We start from the raw sequence: 22,001 nt of genomic DNA, 5'->3' as shown, positions 1-22,001 counted from the left end.
CCCCTTGTCTGTCATAGGTGTGAGAGGGGTGCAGAAATATGGGGCCAGAACATCTGTTTCCCAGCTGTTCTGAGGTGGCAGATTGGCTCACTGGCAGCTGTTCAAAGCTACCATTGGTTAGAACAGCTGGGGACTGGGCCCAGAATCCCAGAGGTGCAAAGTTGTCTTAAAACCACCTTTGCATCCACCTGCCTCCCTCCCTTTCCCAGTGTACACCTGCACAAAAAAGAATTGGGGCCTAAATGTCTGTACAGTGCCTAGCACATTGGGGGCCCTAATCCTGATCAAGGTCTCTAGTTGCTACTTCAATAGAAATATAACTCAGAGGATATTGGTTTAATTGATGTTCCTGTAATTTTAAAGCATTTCCCTGTGTGTAGATTCTGCTGCTGTGCGACGGTTGCTGTGTCCAGAGAAGGATCCTAATTGTTTCCTCTTAGTGTGGATGCCCAGCAGCTTCTAGAGCAGGCGTGGTAAACTTGTACAACAATCTTCAGAAGTTCAAAAGCTGGGGTGTGCCTTCCGGGGCTTCAGCCACGTGGCAGGATGGTGGGGCTAGGGGCTTCTGCCCTGTGGGGAGCGGGTGTCATGGGGCTTCAGCTCTCTGTGAGGCACCTGCCGGGGCTTGGAGCTTCAGCCCTGTGGGGAGGGGGGGTCTTGGGGCTTCAGCACTGCTCCTTCTGAAGCCCTGAGTCCTGGCAGACATGTCCTGTGAGGTTGAAGCCCCAAGACCCCCCTCCCTGCTGGGGAGAAGAAGCTCCTAGCCCCACCACCCAAACCCAAGGCAGAAGCCCTGAGCATCCTCCTCCCCCCCACCCAGTCTGGTAGGCAGAGAATGGGGGAGGGGTGGGCATGGAGAGTTCCGCAAGCCACACTTTAACTGTAAAAGAGCCACATGCGTCTCACGAGCTGCAGTTTGGTCACCCCTGTTCTAGAGGATGAAATGCTGCATTGCTAGTGAGATGGTAGGTGCTCACGGGAGTCTAGCACCACCATCTGTAAGCAAAGCAAACTCCAGAAGGATTTCTTAGATACTATGATGAACCTCTCGCTCACACTAATAGAGGAAAATCTAGTTGACAACATTGACTGCTAAAGTGACAAACTATTGTAAAAATTACTTTGCTATGTGGAATATGCATCTGGCACTTGGGACGCTGAGCCGGAGCGAGAAAAAATATTTGTTTTACAATGCAGTATTGATTTGCCTAACACTTTATTGTGATAGGTTTAGGGCATGTCCATTTGGAGCAGTGGCCTTCACTCTTCACAGATTATGAGCTTGAACACCTGCTGTGGAATGAACAGCTAGCATAGTGAGATTTGAATCGAGCCATGCTGCTTTTAGCGCACTTTCTTGTTAGTAGTAGTGGTAGAGTCAGGCCCCTCAAGAGAAATTTGGAGCCTTAGTACATAATGTTCACTGGAGCCCCACCCACTGCAATTTCACTTTCTTTACACAGACATTAGACATTTTCGGGGGAGCCCTGGACTTGGGGCCTTGATACAATTGTCTCCCTCACCCACCCACCCTCACCCCAGGTCAGCTCTGGGTAGAGCCCTAGGCAAGAGGGAAGGAGCATGACTATTTATGTCATTAAGGAGACGATTCCATATTCTAGTGAATCCTTGTTGTTGAATCATCAGAGTGTCAAACCAGTCAGCTGGGGTAGAGGATTTGGTCCCATCCGTGGTTTAATTTTCCTGCTAATTGTATGCCTCTTTAGTAATGGGTGAGATCCAAAGAGGTGAAGGATGTTTCCAGATCATAGAGATACAGGGTGTTGCAGATGCTTTCCAAGCACAATCCAGGGGCCACTCCCAGTCTTACCTTAGTTTATGCAGTCTCCTCACATGTCTTGTCCACAACTATTATGCCTGAGGGTATTCTGTGCGAAAAAATTAAAAGTTCTGCACACAATATTTTAAAATTCTGCAAGCTTCATTAGTCAATAAATAAATGCAGAGGCTTCAGTATGGCAGTAGGGAGCACAGGCCACTGGCTATACGAAGGTGGGAGATCACCCTGCAGCCTCCCCATCCCCCACGCCCAGGACAAGGACTCAGTGATGAGGCTGCACCCGACCCTGACACAGCACAAGGACTGAATATACCCCAGAAACACCCTGGGGCCCTGCCCCTCTATGCTAGGCGCACCTGTGGGACAGGCAGGATCCAAGTGTGGAGGGGCTCAGTGTGGGGTGAGAGGATTCTGTTTGGGACACTCTGGGTGTAGGCTGCTCGGTGGGGGGTCTATGTGTGGGGGGATCTGGATGCACAGGGGCTCATTGTGTGGGGTTCCAGGTGCAGGGGCAATGGGACTCTGCAGGGGCTTCCAGGTAAAAGTAGTTGGGGCTCAGTGGAAGGGTCTGGGGTGCTGGGGGGAGTGGGGCTTCGTGGGGTGGGGGTCTGGGTGCAGCTAGTTGGGGGTCAGTGGCATGGGGGTCTAGATGTGGGGGCTCAGGATGGTGCAGGGGGGTTGGGCTTGTCAGGGTGGGGGTTTGAGTGCAGGGAGCTCAGTGGGGGGTGGTCTGGGTGCAGAGGTGGGGGTCTGGAGGCAGGGAGTCTGGGTGCAGGGGGGCTCCAGCTGCAGGGGTTGAGGTTCAGTGGGGTGGGGTTCAGGTATGGAGGGCTAGTGGGGTTCTGGGTATATGAGGTGAGGCTTGGCGGGGTGTCTAGATATGGGAGGTCCAGATGCATGGGGATTGGGTGGATGGGGGAGCAGTTGTTCCCCCATACAGTGACCCCTCTTCTCCCCCCCCCCCACAGCTGAGGAGCGATGGGGGCAGGAAGCATGGGAGGATGCTGAGCTTCCTGCAGCTGGGGGAGGATTCTGGGGGTGGGTCTGACACAGCCCCAGCCACTCCTTTGCAGGGGAAGAGGAAATCCCGTCTTCTCCTGCCTCCAGCCCAGCCGGGGCTAACAGCTGATCTCGGCTCAGTGTAGGAGCCACTGGATGGGGTGTTCCCAGCCCTGCGGTGATTTACCTCTCTGCTGGTTGCTCCAGGTGTTTGAAACGATGAACCTGCGCAGCTAGGGAGTGGTGCGTGATTGCTCTTGCAGCTTCCCTTTGCTTCCCTGTCAGAAAGTCATTTTTCTGCAGGGAAGCAAAGAAATCCACAGGGGACATGAATTCTGCGCACGTGTAGCGGCGCAGAATTCCCCCAGGAGTAAGCAGCTGTTTGGATGACTGCAACCCAGGAGGGATGAGGGGAATTTGGGGAAGCAGAAGAAGAGGTGGGTGAGAGGTGGAAATTACACTTGGCTGGTCATTGGAGGTGTCGGAAAGCAGTGGGCAATCTATTGGATTTCAGTCTTAGTGCCAGCAGCTAACCATCTACTTTTGATGTCATTTAGAGGAACATGAAGCGCAATGGGAGCAGAAACTGCTTGAACAGGAGGAGTCGGTTTGGCTCCCGTGAGAGAGACTGGCTGAAAGAGGATGTTGGGCGAGGCTGTGTATACATTTATGGAGCAGACTCTGCAACTGCGACCTCTTCTGACCTGCACTTGGTCCTTTGTACAGTGGATACCCTGGCATCTGAGATCTGTGATGGAGAGGGTAGGGAGAACCTCTATTTGCAGCTCCATGGAGACCTGGTCAGGTAAGGACAGAAGGAAAAGGTAAATCCAATTCCAGAAGTGGATGGAGGGCAGTGCTTTCTTGCTGTGTGCAAATGAGTGTGAATGAGAGTAGGGCTGATTTGAAGTAGGCAGGTATAGCCTTATGATTAATTTTGGGTGCAAGATGCACTAGTCACTAATAACGGGTTTGTTCTTTGGTGGCTATTTAGAGATTAATTAAGATGATGACTGGTGAGACATACATAGAGACTGAGTTTTTTATTTATACGATGTTTAATATAAACAAAATCACAGAACTGGAAACAAGATAAGACTAATAGTCTAATCCGCATCATGTATGCTCCGGAATCAGTGGGGCTGTGGATTCCCCTTAAAATGAGATTAAGTGTTAAGGTTTTCACCATCCTGCCCTCCCGAGGTCCTGCTGAGCATCAGGTTTGATTCCCTTTTTAGGCACCTATTCCTTACGCACGCTTATTTCTGAGGCCATGTTTAATTGAGTCTTGGCTTCTTGACCATATTTGTCATTCCTGCTAATCATTTTTTGGGCTACTGACAATTGTCATAAGTGTTTGTGCTGGTAGAAGGTTCTATAGGCAAATCTAACTATTACCACTAGGCCTCAAACTGAATACTAGGCTTCAGACTCACTACAAAGCCCATTTTAAAATAATCATTGTTTCTTTTATTATTCCGACTTGCACCGTAGCTTTAGTTTAATTTGCACTAATTAAACAAGCATCTTAACTTTTTCTAAAATATAAGCGATTATTTACATGATCACCTGAGCTCAAGTCATGGGTCAACAAAGGGGTTCTGTATGGCAGATGGACCCAGCTCTGAGCATATAATGCTATAATTTATGGACTGAAGCTGTTCTGCTCAGATAGGAAACACTCATTGATGTTTTGGCTGGGAGGGTTTGACTGGTAATTCCACTAGAAGCACCTCCTCTATGAAGAGTGTTTCCTTTGAGTTTGTTAACTTCTGGGAACTTCTAGTTGGACAGGGAATATGCCCTGGCATGAGAGATGTCCCTGTTTATATAAGGCTGCATCTTTTTCCATATAAAGGGCTAAATTTTACTCCCAGTGTATACTATCTTAACATACTATGCTTTATTCATCTTTATAAAACTGGCATCCTAAATGATAGCATATTTGTTAGGCAAATTATTCAAATGTATTCACCAAAAAAAGACCACAGACGAAAAGGGCCAGAGTTAAGGTCATGGAAATGTCTAATGTGAATGTTCACAAGTGTAAATTTTCTTGAGAATGTATAATCTCTCTTTAAGTTACCTTCAATGATCATTTCTGTATCTTGACATCTACATGTTGTTAACTGAAATGATCTTGGTATGTACTTTTGTGATGGTCATGACTTAGTAACTTTATAAATTAATGCTTTTTCACTGGGAATATCCTTTAAAAAAAAATGAATTGCAAAGTATGCTAAGAGTATAAATAGACAGGCTATAAAGTTTTATGTACAGAAAACTTGACTTCAGTGTATAAAGTGTTGTGCCGTAGGTCATTATGCACTGAAAATAGACTTCAGCTCATAAAGTTTAATGTGCACAAACTTTGTGCTGAGAAGGTCATGGATTCCTCATAGCTTTACAAGCCATAGCGTCCTTTTGGATTTAGACTCTGTATTGCCTCCAGTGGACTTTGGATTTCAGCATGTAAACCTGCCACTCCTTTTCGCGGACAAAGCTAAAACGGGAGTCTCTAATCCACACTTTTCCCAGTGGACCTAATCTATGTGGTGGTTCTAAGATGCACAGGGAGAGGCATGGCACTTTGGAGCACTTCTCCAGTTCCTGGTAAAAGTTCCACTGCTAGGGTCCTAGACTTCAGTGTGTTTGGGAAAGTCATTGACAGATGGGAGGAAAGACTGGGTGTCCTTTATCAAAAATTCTTAGTGATGCAAAGTATTATTTGCATAAATTATACACTGAAGTTTTTTCTTCACAATAAGTTATAGGTGTGTAAAACTGTGTGTACTGAATTACTTATTGTATAATGACTTCATGAGCTGAAGGATGCCTGATGCTTCCAATTGCCTCAGTTCAAAAGTAAATCTATGTTCCTTATAGCTCCTTCCCAGCCTCTCAGCATGGATTAACGCTCAAGGTAGCATAGCTCACTCAGCATAGGTTGGGTCTACAGAACATCTGAGTTCCCGAGATTCCAGATATGGTTTTATCTAGGGAGAAGTGTGGGAGCATGAAGGAGGAGAGAACTGTGACATGACAGCTGATTAAAATTTTATGTGCAAGTTTTGCAGGGACCAAACTTTGCACAAATTCACCGCAATAGAAACTTTTCCTGCACAAATTGCTCACTTGGAATGCTTAAAAGACTGGAGTCTTGATGTTCTAAAAGTTTAATAGTTTTTCTGCTGTAGTGTTGGATTCCCTCGGAGACCTTTTCCACTCAGCTTATCCAGAATACCTTGCTTACTTCTAGGAGAACACTTTATCCAGTTTTCTGGGATCCAAAAAACTCAGTTCGACTCCAGATTTAGTCACTCAGGTTCCTTTATTTGTCATACAGCAAAGCTATGCTGATCAGACTCAAGTGTAGGGGTGGGTATAGTATGTACCATACATCCAGAGTTGCACAGAAAAACTCTTCCTTTATATACATTTACACTTCACGTTGCATCACATGTTTTTGAATTGGCTTGGTTACTTTGCAGGAACCAGTCCCAGTGCAACATGCTCTGTCCATGCATTGTCCTCACTTGACCTAGTCTTTACCTCATCTCTACATTCTGAATTATTTTGTCCATTGTTAATAAATGGTCCCTGGGTGTTCTCCATCTTATCTTAGCTGGCTCAAACTTTCTGTCTTTTTCAACCTAATGATCTGTTTACCTCCCTAATACTGTTGTCCAAGAAATGAGGCCTCCCTCCAGATGTTTATTGCTCATGTCAGGCCAGGTCTCCACTACATGTTGTCGGCTTACAAGTCTTGTTGTGGTTTTGGCATAGAAAGTTTTATACACTGGAATTCATGATGGAAAACCAAGTATTGATGATGAAAGCTAGTCACTTATTTATGAGATTTGACATGCATATATACTAGTGTGTAATACAGTTTAAGTAAGGCTCTGGCTATGAAATCTTGAAAATGGAGTTTTGTAAAGTTTGATCAGTTTCTTCAGAAACAATTCTATTCTATGAAAATGGCAGTTTTCAAGCCAAAATATTCTCTTTGAAAGTTGAAAATTTGTATAAAAAGAGGATTTATAATAAAAATCTGTCTTCCTTTTCAATATTGTGAGCAAGTGCAGTTTCAGTGAATTCAGTGATGTTACACTCACTTTTGCAAGCTCTGGATTTGGCTCCCAGATTTTTCTGCTGTTGTGCATTGGGTGCTGAGAATACAGAACATGCAGCATAGCTTGAATTCAGCATATTGATACAGGAAAAGGAAGACAGTGCCATCCTCTTCTGTATTGCATCGTAATAGTGAGGTGAGTAAGAGTAGACTTGTAGTGGAGCTCTCCCTTCACTTACAGAGTTTTTCTTGCTATGTGTCTGAGTTGCAGGACCCAGGCATAGGTAAGTTACAGTAAGGATATACGCAGCTGTTGGCATGAAGCCGTGGATGCAGCTGATAAATTATGTTTATTGGGTGAAATGTTTATATGAAATTGCCTTTAGTGGCTCATTGCTTAGTTCTGTAGTGATCTTCCAGCACTTAGAGAAAAGCACAGACCCTTTACCCGAAAGCCCTAATAAAGTTAGGATTTGAAGATGCATTGTTGGAGCAGTTGTAAGAGATTGTGTTTTAATTCCCCTTTTGAACTTTTGTTCCAGCCTCTCTTTTCTTGTTGTTTTGCGGCATTACTTCCCTTTGATTTGTGGCAAGTTGAATAGCTAAGTTAATTGGTCTCGTGAATGATACTTTGAAACCCAGCCCTGAGCTTTAAACTGATTGCAGCAAGACCTACTCCCACACTTTCTACCCTCTCAGTGCCTTTAGCAATTCAACAAGCTTGATCCTGAAATTCACTTCTTGAACTACTGCATGTCACCTGTGCAAAATTCTGAATGTAAACGTAGCAGGAAAGTCCCCTAAATAAACCTCAAAGGGGGAAGGTCTCCATAGAGATACAGTAAGTATGAAATTCCCCTTAGTAGTCATTTGTTTGATATTAGGATATGGTCCATGGTCCTGGTCACTTCTGCTGAGGAAGATGACACCAAACTCAAGGTCTTACCATACCCAAGGTTTCTCAAATACCAAGAGAATTCCATTTTAGCGCACAATCTGCTGATCAATTTGGTCACTTGCATGTGAACGCAAATAACCCAGTCAAGCATCTGATGTCACTTGTACCCCAGATATGTTGGACCCCAAGTAACTCTTAATTCCCCACCATTTGAATCCTCGTAGGTGGATTTTGCCCACATTTCCTGGATTAAGAATACAAATATTGATCACCCTTTTGGGGTAGAAGGAGAAGCTCCCCAGATATTTATCCTAAATTTCCAGGAGTGTCCTTGTGCTGAAGTAGATCTTCCCCCAGTCTTTGTGATCCTCATTAAGTGCATACACATTTCAGTAAGTTTCCTCTCAGCATTTACCTCTGTAAGATGTATAGGTCTTAGCTCTTCAGCCTCTCTTTCTAGCTAAGACCTTCCATTCCTTAGGTTCTCTTTAAAATATTTTCAAAAGTTATAGCTCACAACAAAGGGCAGGTTCCCAAAGTTACATGGACAAAACTCTTTTCTGTACCTGAATGAACCAGGTAGTCATAGGCCAATCTCACATTGATCCCAGGGAAGATAATAGAGTTGCTGATGTGAGACTTCTTTAATAAGTATTATTAAATATTATTCTTTAATAAGTATTAGAGAAGGGTAATCTAATTAATGTCAATCAACATCGGTTTATGGAAAATAAATCCTGTCGAACTAACTTGATATTTTTTTGATGAGATTACAAATTTGGTTGGTAAAAGTAATAGTGTTGTAATATACTTAGCTTTCTGTAAGGAGTTTGATGTGGTACTACATGACATTTTTATTAAAAATATAGAATGATGTAAAAACTGGATAACTCATAAGTCTCAAAATGTAATTGTAAACAGCGAATCATAATTAAAATTTTTAATGGTGAGGGCAATTAACCATTAGAACAATTTACCAAGGGCTGTGGTGGGTTATCAAGAGTGGTGTTTTTCTTCTTAAAAAAAAAAAAAAAGCCCTAGGAATTATTTTGGGCGAAGTTCTGTGGTCAGTGTTATACAGGAGGTCAAACTAGATGATCAGAATGTCCCTTGTGGCCTTGGAATCTATGAATGTATAAAAACTGGCTTTTATGCATGGGCAATAACTAAAGTTACATGAGGGTCTGTGAAGCTGCTGTCCTGTGCTGGCCTCCTCTTCCCTCCTATGCTTATTTCTTACCCTAGCCTGATAGTGCTCTCTCACTGACCTAGCTGAAGTGACCGGTACTTGGTATGTGATACTGAAAACACTAGACTGGAGGGTTTGACACCACATGAAAGGAGAGGAAGTGTTCTCAGTGAATTGCTGGTGTATTCTCCAACTACACTAACCCTCAGTGTGTACTGTAGTGTGTGTAGGAAAGACCATGTACAAGTACAGTCTCTTCAGTTGCACGTTTCTGATTGCCTTCAGGTTTTGTCTGTTTACAGTTTGCATTGTTTTCTGTTGGGGGAAGATGCATGTTTTTCTGTATTCAGTTTGAGGATGAAAGGATGTGTCGGGTAATGCACTTTCTTCACAAATACCATCTATTTAGGATCCTGGATCTTGCATTCACTAGTTCCATACAGGCTGAACTCCTCAAGTGATAACATTTTTGACCCCCTAAGGGCAACATTATGGGGTCAAGAGGCAAGCTGCTTTCACTTACTGTTGGTTCTGCACCACCCAGAACTCTAACCATTGCCCTTGGAACCTTCCAGTCCATTCGTCTTTGACCAGGGTCTATAAAGGAGTTTCCTGTAGGAGCTGTCTCTCTCCAGCAACTTACTTGCTTGAGGTATCTTTTTTGGTTGTCTGAGCGATTGGCTGACAAGTGGACTTGTAGGCTCTAAAGTTTTACATTGTTTTATTTTTGAATACAGTTATTTTTTTATACATAATTCTACATTTGTAAGTTGCACTTTCATGATAGAGATTGCACTACAGTACTTGTATTAGGTGAATTGAAATACTATTTCTTTTGTTTTTTCCAGTGCAAATATCTGTAATAAAAATAAATATAAAGTGAGCACTATACATTTTGTATTTGGTGTTGTAATTGAAATCAATATATTTGAAAATGCAGAAAACATCCAAAAATATTTAAATAAATGATATTCTATTATTGTTTAACTGTGTGATTAATTGCGATTAAATTTTTTAATTGCTTGATAACCCTACAAAATATTTCAGAAAACCTCGTGATGGGTTCCCCCCTGGGTGCCACCTGGAACTGGGGTAGCACTGAGCCCTCTGGCCCACTGGCTTGGTCTCCCTCTCACACTCTGCTGCTGTGACAAGTTGCAAAGCCCTCCAAGCTTGCACTTTCACCAGCATTCACACAGATAAGGATACACCCAGCTGCAGTCACATGCAGGCTCTTTAATCACCAGCCTAGGCCCCCAGAGCAGTACCATCCTGCCCTGGTCAAATCTGTCCAGTATATGGGTTTAAACCCTGGTCAGCCTCTCCCTCAATGTGAAGAGGACCATGCACGCTTGTGGTAACCAAGCTGAGATTTTCCACAGACACCTTAATCAAATGCACACTGGTTTTGATTAAAACATAAAATAAGTTTATTAACTACAAAAGGATAGATTTTAAGTGATAGCAAACAGATCGAAGCAGATTACCTAGTAAATAAATAAAACTGAAAACTGAGCTTAACATACTAGATAGGTAGGATATGAATTAGCAAATTCTCATCCTGTGTGATAAACAGGCTGGCAGATTCTTAAGGCACAAGCTGCCTTGGCTTTGCAGCTTGGCTTTCCCAGGTTTTTATACACAGGCTATCAGTCCCTTAGCCTGGGACCATCACTTTCCCCCCGTTCAGTCTTTTTCCTCAGGTGTTTCCAGGTGTGTTGTTGTAGGGAGAGTGAGGTACCCACATGATGGCATTTTCCCTCTCCTGCACCCTGAACCTCTCATCCCCAGCCCCACCCCAGAGCCCGCACCTCCATCAAGAGCCCTCATCCAACCCAATGCCCCAGCCCTGAGTCCCTTCTCACACTCCGAACCCCTTGGCCCCACCACCATCACACATCACCTCCATATTGTGCACATAAAATTAATTCTGCACATGCATGTAAAAAATTAGAGGGAACACTGCCTTGAAGCCCTGTAGCTGTGGGAGTGGGCTTTGTCTGGCAAGACATTCCTGTTTGCCACAAACCTGGAAAGGAATGAGAACATGATTGCAGACAATTCCACGTGTGAGTTGACTTCATGATTGGCCTTTTGAGTGGCAGATCATAGGTTCTGGAGGAAATCTGAACTAAAGCTTTTTACATGGATGAGCATTTTCCTGATGCTTGCATGTACATCCTGATGATGCCTTCTCCATATGCTTGATGTTAAAATGTTCGTAAGGTTCTACTGGGAGTAGACTAAAGCCCTTAGAAAGTCCACCCAATCTAATTCTAGTTTGCTGAGCAGTGCTGTTCCAAGAGGTCCATTTCCACAATGTGCCTCTTTTTCACATAGGTGCTCAGATACCAAGTTGATGGGTGGCAATATAAGAACCTAAATAGATTTTAGATGTGTCCTGGCTGGCTTGAAACTAGAAGGGTATGTCATGACTCACTTGATACAAGTAAGGCTGCCCTCAGGACCTGTCTTGTTTAATCTTTCCATCTGAGATATATACAGGGCAGCTACGTTGTCCTCCTCTGATGTTACAAAACCTGTAACTTGGATTCAATATCCAGGGAGGAATTCATCTGTCTTGAACCTGATCATCTTTTAGTGCTTTTTCATGTCCATTCCATTGTAGGTGTGTGTGCTCGCCACATGCACTGATGCCGGAAGTTTTTCCCTCAGTGGTATCTGTAGGGGACTGGCTCTGGCGCCGCGCGTGTATGCACCGGTATAAGAGGTGCCACCGGCTCCCCCCCCCCCCCTCAATTTCTTCTTACTGCCAGTGACAGTCTCCTTGCCTTGGCAAGCCTAGTCTTCTCAACTGTACCGAGTTGCGAACTTTTTTGTATCTAGTTGTTTTAAAATTGTTAGTTTTATAGTTCCCTTAGAGTAGTTTTAGTGTAGTTTGTTAGTCCCAAATGGGACTTAGCCTAGGGACGGGATGCCCCGGTCCCCAAGTTTCAAACCTTGTGATTGTTGCAGGAAACCCATGCCAGTCAGTGATCCCCACAGAAGCTGCTTGAAGCTTAGGGGAAACCCACGTTAGTGACGAGTGTTGCATTTGGAAGAGTTTCAGACCACAGACCAAGAAGGAGCGGGACATTCGTCTCCGAGCACTCCTTATGGAGTCGGCCCTTATCCTGGCCTCAGAGCTGACAAGGTTGGACTCTGCTCCTACCACTGCGGCTTCGGTCTGGAGTGCGCCGCTGACACCGGCCGCAGACTGGCGCTGATCCCCATCCCCAGTACCGGCTAAAAAGCAAAGAGAGGCTGGGAGGGAAGGAGAGGACCAGAGGAGAGCAAAGACCCATGAGGGACAGCTCTTCCCCTCCAGATGGAGGTCAGGCCCCGCCTCCTGCTGAACGGCAGAGCCTACTCCAGGACCCGCCTGCCACCCCAGGGAGTTGGCAGAGGCACTTGGCATCTAGTGGTGCCATCATGCTGTGAAAGATATCCTGTCCTTGCCAGTGCTGCCCATGCTGGCTACGACCGTACCCTGTTCAAGGGGCAAACCTGCCTTAAGACCCTTCCAATGGTCCCCATCAGTACAGCACTGCTCCTCACTGCAGGAGGTGCCCCGTCAAAGCTTGCCTGAGTAATGGCACCAGCCTGTGGACATGGACCGACTGGCCTGCTGGAGTTCCCAGTGTCAGTCCATTGACTCCAGGCAGCGTTCCTCAGGTTTGAGGTGGTGATCGCCAGTGGGCTGGTGCAGACCCATAGAGGCACGGCAACAGTCTTCAGAGCCCCAGTGCTGGGAGCACCCGAGCCGCTCGCCCAGCGCATGGCACTGCTCTGCGGGGTGGAGACACTAGTCCCTGGAGCCACGCCACTGATCACCAGACCCCCAGTACGGCTTACTGCGGGCACATTGGCTCTGTCCGACTCATCGGTCGATCCACTCATGCTCCCGATGCATAAGACGTAGATCGTCGGGGTTCTGTTGCAGATCCTCTGGATGATGACAACGGTCACCGAGATTGCGGCACTATGAGCCATCACCCTCTTACAGATCATCAGCAGAGGCTCGGGGCCAGGGCTGACAGGATTGGGGTAGACAGGCGGCCTCAGTATCGGCCTGGTCTCCCAGATATGTATCCCCATCCTCGGGCTCCGACAGCGAGGAGAAGATTCTTCAGGTATGTTAGCAACAAGAAGAAAGTCAAGGAAAGTGTGGGCCCCTTACTGAATGAGGGAGGCAACCTAGTGACCGAGGATGTGGAAAAAGCTAATGTACTCAATGATTTTTTTGCCTCTGTCTTCACAAACAAGGTCAGCTCCCAGACTACTGCACTGAGCAGCACAGTATGGGGAGAAGGTGACCAGCCCTCTGTGGAGAAAGAAGTGGTTCGGGACTATTTAGAAAAACTGGATGAGCACAAGTCCATGGGGCCGGATGCGCTGCATCCGAGGGTGCTAAAGGAGTTGGCGGATGAGATTGCAGAGCCATTAGCCATTATTTTTGAAAACTCATGGCGATCGGGGGAGGTCCCGGATGACTGGAAAAAGGCTAATGTAGTGCCCATCTTTAAAAAAGGGAAGAAGGAGGATCCGGGGAACTACAGGCCAGTCAGCCTCACCTCAGTCCCTGGAAAAATCATGGAGCAGGTCCTCAAGGAATCAATTATGAAACACTTAGAGGAGAGGAAAGTGATCAGGAACAGTCAGCATGGATTCACCAAGGGCAAGTCATGCCTGACTAACCTAATTGCCTTCTATGATGAGATAACTGGCTCTGTGGATGAGGGGAAAGCAGTGGATGTGTTATTCCTTGACTTTAGCAAAGCTTTTGATACGGTCTCCCACAGTATTCTTGCCGGCAAGTTAAAGAAGTATGGGCTGGATGAATGGACTGTAAGGTGGATAGAAAGCTGGCTAGATCGTCGGGCTCAACGGGTAGTGATCAATGGCTCCATGTCTAGTTGGCAGCCGGTTTCAAGCGGAGTGCCCCAAGGGTCGGTCCTGGGGCCGGTTTTGTTTAATATCTTTATTAATGATCTGGAGGATGGTGTGGACTGCACTCTCAGCAAGTTTGCAGATGACACTAAACTGGGAGGTGTGGTAGATACACTAGAGGGTAGGGATCGGATACAGAGGGACCTAGACAAATTAGAGGATTGGGCCAAAAAAAAACCTGATGAGGTTCAACAAGGACAAGTGCAGAGTCGTGCACTTAGGACGGAAGAATCCCATGCACTGCTACAGACTAGGGACCGAATGGCTGGGTAGCAGTTCTGCAGAAAAGGACCTAGGGGTCACAGTGGACGAGAAGCTGGATATGAGTCAACAGTGTGCGCTTGTTGCCAAGAAGGCTAACGGCATTTTGGGCTGTATAAGTAGGGGCATTGCCAGCAGATCGAGGAACGTGATCGTTCCCCTTTATTCGACATTGGTGAGGCCTCATCTGGAATACTGTGTCCGGTTTTGGGCCCCACACTACAAGAAGGATGTGGAAAAATTGGAAAGAGTCCAGCGGAGGGCAACAAAAATGATTAGGGGTCTGGAGCGCATGACTTATGAGGAGAGGCTGAGGGAACTGGGATTGTTTAGTCTCCAGAAGAGAAGAATGAGGGGGGATTTGATAGCTGCTTTCAACTACCTGAGGGGGGGTTCCAGAGAGGATGGAGCTCGGCTGTTCTCAGTGGTGGCAGATGACAGAACAAGAAGCAATGGTCTCAAGTTGCAGTGGGGGAGGTCTAGGTTGGATATTAGGAAAAACTTTTTCACTAGGAGGGTGGTGAAGCACTGGAATGCGTTACCTAGGGAGGTGGTGGAGTCTCCTTCTTTGGAGGTTTTTAAGGCCCGGCTTGACAAAGCCCTGGCTGGGATGATTTAGTTGGGGATTGGTCCTGCTTTGAGCAGGGGGTTGGACTAGATGACCTCCTGAGGTCCCTTCCAACCCTGATATTCTATGATTCTGCCTGCGGGCCAGGGCCAACCATCAGGGGCGTTGGCATTCCCCACTGGGCCACCAGTGGCAGCATGGCCACAGGGACAGTAGCCTGCCCTTGGCAGCTCTGGAACCCCTGGGGATTTCCCCAACCATCTCAGCGGCTTAGATCAGCATCGGGGGCATCCAACAAACAGTCAGCAACGGTCTCCCGCCCTTGGACTCGGACATGGAGTCAGAGCGGGCTCCCCAGGTCCAGCCAGCCTCGCATGAGGCTCCGACGACCGAGGCGGCGGATTTGGCAGACCCACCCATACCTGCCTCCTCATTGTCTTCACCTGATGAGGCGATAGTGAGATCTTCTCACCCAGTTCCCCAGGACGATGCTAAGGCTCACCTGGAGCTCTTAAAGAGGGTTGCCTCCAACTTGGGGCTGGAAGCCGAGGAGTTGGCAGAGCCCTCGGACTTTTTGTTCCATGTACTCAGCGCGGCAGCCCCAGCCAGGGTGGCATTGCCTGTGCACGAGGGGGTGGCAAAAATCACCAAGGCCCTGTGGCATACACCTTCCTCACTGCCATCCATCTCCAAGTAGGCAGAGAGGAAATACTACATTCCCAGCAAGGGGTATGAGTATCTTTATACCCACCCTGCCCCAAATTCACTGCTTGTGTCGGCAGCCAATGAGTGTGACAGACAGGGCCAACCGGGATCGATGCCCAAGAACAAGCCTTCGCTTCAGAGCCACCGTATATGGTATTCTACAAGAAGGTCCAGCTGGGCCCCATCCGGCTTTTCTGCCTAAGGCGGTGGTCCCTTTTCATGTCAACCAGGATATCTTCCTCCCGGTTTTCTGTCCAAAGCCACACTCGACCAATGAGGAGATGTGGCTGCACACTCTGGATGTCTGGTGCGCCCTGGTATTCTACATGGAGCGCACCAAGCAGGTGGACCCAGCTCTTTATCGTGACAGCTGATAGGATGAAGGACCTTCCGATGTCCTCTCAGAGAATTTCGAATTGGATCACCACCTGCATCCGTACTTGTTATGAGTTGGCGCATGCTGTACCTCCACCAATAGTAAAGGCTCATTCGACTAGGGCTTAGGAGTCTTCGGTTGCCTTCCTGGTGCACGTCCCTATCCAGGACATCTGCTGGGCCGCGACATGGTCTTTGGTACTGTCAAGGATGCTTCCCCACTCTGAACTTTAGGGTACAAATGTGGGGGCCCGCATGAAAACTTCTAAGCTTAACTACCAGCTTAGATCTGGTCCGCTGCCACCACTCCCAAAGCTAATTCCCTTCCCTGGGTAGCCTTGAGAGACTCTTCACCAATTCCCTGGTGAATACAGATCCAAACCCCTTGGATCTTAAAACAAGGAGAAATTAACCATCCCCCCTCCTTCCTCCCACCAACTCCTGGTGGATCAAGATCCAACCCCCTTGGATCTAAAAACAAGGAAAAATCAATCAGGTTCTTAAAAAGAAGGCTTTTAATTAAAGAAAAAGGTAAAAATCATCTCTGTAAAATCAGGATGGAAAATAACTTTACAGGGTAATCAAACTTAAAGAGCTCAGAGGACCCCCCTCTAGCCTTAGGTTCAAAGTACAGCAAACAGAGATAAACACTCTAGCAAAAGGTACATTTACAAGTTGAGAAAACAAACACGCCTTGCCTGGCTGTTTACTTACAAGTTTGAAATATGAGAGACTTGTTCAGAAAGATTTGGAGAGCCTGGATTGATGTCTGGTCCCTCTTAGTCCCAAGAGCGAACAACCCCCAAAACAAAGAGCACAAACAAAAGCCTTTCCCCCCCCTCCCCCCCAAGATTTGAAAGTATCTTGTCCCCTTATTGGTCCTTTGGGTCAGGTGTCAGCCAGGTTACCTGAGCTTCTTAACCCTTTTCAGGTAAAAGGATTTTGGAGTCTCTGGCCAGGAGGGATTTTATAGTACTGTACACAGGAGAGCTGTTACCCTGCCCTTTATAGTTATGACAGGTACACATGTTCACGATGCATTACGCAGTCACCCAGCAAGCCAGAGCTGATGCTGGATTTGGCAAAGCTGTCTTGTATGATGCTATCTGCCTGAATTCCTATCTGCCTCTGGTGGTACTGTTTGGGAGTCACCTACAATGGAATGGACGTGAGCAAGCACTCGAAGAAGAAAAGACAGTTACCTTTTCGTAACTGGTGTTCTTCGAGATGTGTTGCTACTGTCCATTCCAAGACTCACCCTCCTTCCCCACAGTTGGAGTTTCCGGCAAGATGGAACTGAGGGTTGGGGGGAGCCAGTGGCACCCCTTACAGTGCATATGCGCGCTACTCCAGAGGACACCAGAGCCTGTCCCCTACGAATACCACTGAGGGAAAAACTTCTGGTGCATGTGGTGAGCGCACACACCTGCAATGGAATGGACATGAGGAACACATCTTGAAAGAACACCAGTTACAAAAAAGTAACTGTCTTTTTCTGAAGGAGAAGCCAAATTCACTTGTACCTAGAGTTTTGTTCATTTAGGGATGTCCCTTATTTGAGTTGAGATTTTTGATATTTTATTTGTTTGGATCATTTTGCGCACTATTGAAGGTTTAAACCTAGTTACATTTGTTATGTATAAAATAATATAGTCTGACCCGATGTATATACATACACTCTCAAACCTGTCACTTCAAAAGAGCTAATTTCCTAAAGCTGAAAATGATTAGGAGCTGAATTGAATGGGACGAAAAAGTTAAACATAATTGTGAATGATGATTGGGAGTTGTTTAAGAGAACTTTTCTAGATGTCCCAAATCCCCACAATTCTGCAATCAATAAAGCAGGCTTTGTCAGTTTAAAAAAGAACTCCTGGTAAAGAAGTGAAGTGAAAGCAGTAATAAAAAACTTGAACAAAAATGAAAATCTAACAAATGGAAAGAGAGGGAAGCTGATAGTAGTGATTGTATATTAAGCCATGAAGTATAGACACCTTATAAGAGAAGTCAAATGTATTAATGAAAAATAATTGGCCAGTAGGAAAATGTTTACGGCAGAAAGGGATCTAGGGGTTATAGTGGACCACAAGCTAAATATGAGTCAACAGTGTGATGCTGTTGCCAAAAAAGCAAACATGATTCTGGGATGCATTAACAGGTGTGTTGTGAGCAAGACAAGAGAAGTCATTCTTCCGCTCTACTCTGCGCTGGTTAGGCCTCAAGTGGAGTATTGTGTCCAGTTCTGGGCACCGCATTTCAAGAAAGATGTGGAGAAATTGGAGAGAGTCCAGAGAAGAGCAACAAGAATGATTAAAGGTCTAGAGAACATGACCTATGAAGGAAGGCTGAAAGAATTGGGTTTGTTTAGTTTGGAAAAGAGAAGACTGAGAGGGGACATGATAACAGTTTTCAGGTATCTAAAAGGGTGTCATGAGGAGGAGGGAGAAAACTTGTTCACCTTAGCCTCTAAGGATAGAACAAGAAGCAATGGGCTTAAACTGCAGCAAGGGAGGTTTAGGTTGGACATTAGGAAAAAGTTCCTAACTGTCAGGGTGGCTAAACACTGGAATAAACTGCCTAGGGCAGCGTTTCCCAAACTTTTTTGGCCACGGAACACTTTTTAGCCTATTACGGAACACTTATATTATTATTTTGTAGTTGTTTGGTTTTCAAATAAAAAATTGCGTTATTTATGCTCAAATATATTTTATTTTATAAAACAAAGCAAAAATACAAATTTAAAATAACTTGAACTAACAATTTCTAACTGAAAAGCACGTATAAAATAGTACAAAAATCAAGTGCAAGAGTCAAAATTAAAAACAGTGTTCTGCTTAAAAAAAGCTGTTTTTATATATACACAAACACCAAACAAATTAGATTTTTACTAGGAAAATCTATTTTTATAAACAGAAATACAAATTTGGATTTAATGGGATTGGTGTTTCTGCGTTTTTCTATCACAAATTCGCTTAGTATTAGGAATAATGCTGGAAAGTTGAATCCTCATGTCAGGCTCAGCATCAAGTCTATTCCTATATTTGGTTTTTGTTGCAGTATAATACAAAAATCCCATCTCTCACAAATAAGTTGTAGCAGAAGGAGCACTCGAATTGCATGTTTAGCCACATTAGGGTACTCTTCTATTAGGCTGCTCCAAAAATTATTCAGCAGAAGCTCCTTAAACTTTTGTTTAAAATCAGATTCAGAAATTAAGTCAATTAGGCTTTCTTAATCGTGCGCAGTAAAGCCGACTAGTTTGGCTGTAATTACAAACGGATTTCGAACCCAAGCATTATCATAAGTAGTTGTAGAAAAATATTCTAATAAAGAGGCCTGCAAGTCATGTAAGTGCTGTAAAATGGTGCTGGAAACGTCTTCATGGACTGTAGAATTTATTTCAGTCAGAAATTCATGTACTGTAGGGAAGCAGTCGAAGTTATTCTGTTCTACACAAGATGCCCAGAATTCCAGTTTCTTTTTTAACGACTAAATTTTATCCATTGTAGTAAAAAGGGTCACATTCTCTCCGTGCAGCGACAGATTAATTTCATTTAATTTTGCAAAAATATCTGCAAGATACGCAAGTCTCATTAGCCATGAGGAATTTGTCAGACAATCGTTAAATTTTTGTCCTGAATTATCTGAAGTGAAGAATACCAGTAGTTCACTACGAAGCTCAAAAAACCCCACAAGCACTTTTCCTCTGGATAGCCACCTCACTTCCGTATGTAAAAGAAGTGCTTTGTGCTGACTACCCATTTCCTCACACAAAATTTTAAATAACCTGGATTGAAGTGGTCGAGATTTGACAAAATTGATCATTTGTACTGCTTCACCAAGCACAATTTTCAGATATGCTGGTATTTTTTTTTTAACTGCAAGTGCTTGTCTGTGTAGAACACAGTGGCTCTTAGTGCTTTCTGGTGCCACACTTATGATTCGCGTTACAGCTCCCTTCATCTTCCGAATCATTGCCCGAGCACCGTCAGTATACATCTGTGACGGTGCTGCCCGTGAGAGCCAGCTGAGGTCACTCAATCAGGGTGACCTGCAAACCAAACGGGGCAGACAAACCCCAAAAGCTGGTGGTTATTCCAATACTTAGATTTACCAAGCCAGCACAAAACAGCTTCTATAGTACCTCACTGGTTACTCAGAAGTCCAAACAACGCAGTTCCCCTAAAGTGCCCAGCCTCAGGCCTCCGTCCAGACACACCTGTCAGATATGATGATGATTACTGAAAATCTTATCTCATCATATTAAAGAAAAGGTTCTTCCAATCCCAAAGGATCAGCCACATACCCAGGTTCAATTATAACTTGGATCTTACCCAAAATACACACTATAGTCAATTCTTATTAACTAAACTAAAATTTATTAAAAAAGAAAAAAGAGTGTGTGTTGGTTAAAAGATCAATATACATACAGACTTGAATTCAATTCTTGAGGTTCAGATACATATGAGAGATGAGTTTGTAGTTGCCAAAAGTCCTTTTAGATATAGTCCATAGGTTATAGTACAATGTCCATATTCAGGATGGCTCCAGTCAATGACTGGGGATCTCAATCCTTGTGGCTTAAGGTTTCCCCCTCTTGAAACCCAAAGCAGATCTGAGATGAAGTAGGATCGTGTCCCAGGGTTCTTATACATTTCCAGCAGCCTTTCGGCCTGAGAAAACAATAAGCTTAACTCTCCTTCCAAACATCCTGGCAATTAGCACAGGGTAATTTATCCATTAAACAGTTCAGATACAGGTTACCGCAACCGTCAAAGAGACATATAGACAATAATACTATTTCATTCAAGTATCATAAATGTTAATATTCCTTTTTTGATCTTTGAATTAAAGTTATAGCAATAGACAAGACTTGTTTGCTTACATCACAAGACCTGAGCAAACATCTACCCTTGAGACTCTAACAATGCAGTCTTGCATTTCAAAGCTCTGTTCATTTACATATCTTCCTAACCAGTCCTTAAGGTTCACCCATGGGTCAGGTCAGTCTGAGTTAATTATCTCTTTCTGGCTCTGTCATCTTTCAATGAGAGAGTCTATTACACTCACAACGTCACAACATCAATACATTTTCCCCACCTAATTTCATGCTTTCTGATAAAATTGTTGATGCAGTTGAATATTTCTTCTTCAGTTGTGTTGCTTTGCAGAGATTCACATAAGAGCAGGTCCTCTTCAATTTAAGAACCAAAAAGCCTGACATGTCCGGGAAAATACGGATGTATGTTAACCCTACCTAAAGTTCTTTTTTAAAAAGATGGGCCTGAACTAGAAATGAGCTCCGTTTCACATGTGTGGGTCCCCGCCACTCCCTGGGGGTGTGCTAGGGTGACCAGATGTCCCGATTTTATAGGGACAGTCCCGATTTTTGGGTCTTTTTCTTATACAGGCTCTTATTACCCCCCACACCCTGTCCCGATTTTTCACACTTGCTGTCTGGTCACCCTAGGGTGTGCACATGTGTGGGTCCCAGCTGCTCCCTGCCCCCCTCATTGAAGCAGGTGTGCGGGGTTACTGCCCTGGGAACTGCAGGGCACCAGTGGACATGGGGCTGGCTGGAGGCAGGGCAGGGGCTGACTGGAGGTAGGGGCTGGCTGCGGGCAGGGCAGGGGGTGTGGGGCTGGCTGCGGGCAGGGCAGGGGGTGCGGAGCTGGCTGGAGACAGGAGGGTGCGGGGTTGGCTGGAGACAAGGGGGTGCGGGGTTTGCTGGAGGCAGGGCAGGGGCTAACTGGAGGTAGGGTCTGGCTGCAGGTAGGGCAGGGGGTGCAGGGCTGGCTGGAGACGGGGGTGTGGGGCGGGCTGGCTGGCTTCGGGCAGGGCCGCAGGGGTGTGTGGCAGGGATTGGCAGGGCTGGAGACAGAGGAGTGCGGAACTGGCTGGCTTCAGGTAGGGGGGTGCGGCAGGGGCTGGCTGCGGGCAGGGGGTGCGGGGCTGGATGCAGGCAGGGCAGGGGATGCAGGGCTGGTGCAGGGAGTGCAGGGCTGGCTGGAGACGGGTGTGTGTGGGGCTGGCTGGCTTCAGGCAGGGCCGCAGGGGGGTGCAGCAGGGGGTGCGGGGCTGGCTGCGGGCAGGGGGTGCAGCAGGGCCTGGCTGCGGGCAGGGCAGGGGGTGCGGCAGGGGCTGGCTGCGGGCAGGGCCTGGCTGTGGGCAGGGTGGCGG

At 45.8% G+C, this 22,001-nt stretch overlaps 1 protein-coding gene across 2 annotated transcripts in view; it reads left to right on the top strand.

Annotated features, from left to right (window-relative positions):
- Window positions 1-3,354: 3,354 nt before the first annotated feature.
- The window catches only part of PHLPP2 (PH domain and leucine rich repeat protein phosphatase 2), a 137,924-nt gene continuing 119,277 nt past the window's right edge, over window positions 3,355-22,001 (top strand). Inside the window, exon 1 of one of the 2 annotated variants that reach the window (XM_065416592.1) lies at window positions 3,355-3,605. In XM_065416592.1, the coding sequence (XP_065272664.1) occupies window positions 3,364-3,605 (242 nt within the window). In that variant the 5' untranslated portion in view covers window positions 3,355-3,363. The remainder of the gene's footprint in view (window positions 3,606-22,001) is intronic. The other variant, XM_065416591.1, reaches the window with a different exon arrangement.

Source organism: Emys orbicularis, chromosome 14, assembly GCF_028017835.1.
Source record: "Emys orbicularis isolate rEmyOrb1 chromosome 14, rEmyOrb1.hap1, whole genome shotgun sequence".
NCBI lineage: Eukaryota > Metazoa > Chordata > Testudines > Emydidae > Emys > Emys orbicularis.
This window is presented reverse-complemented; position numbering and strand designations above follow the sequence as displayed.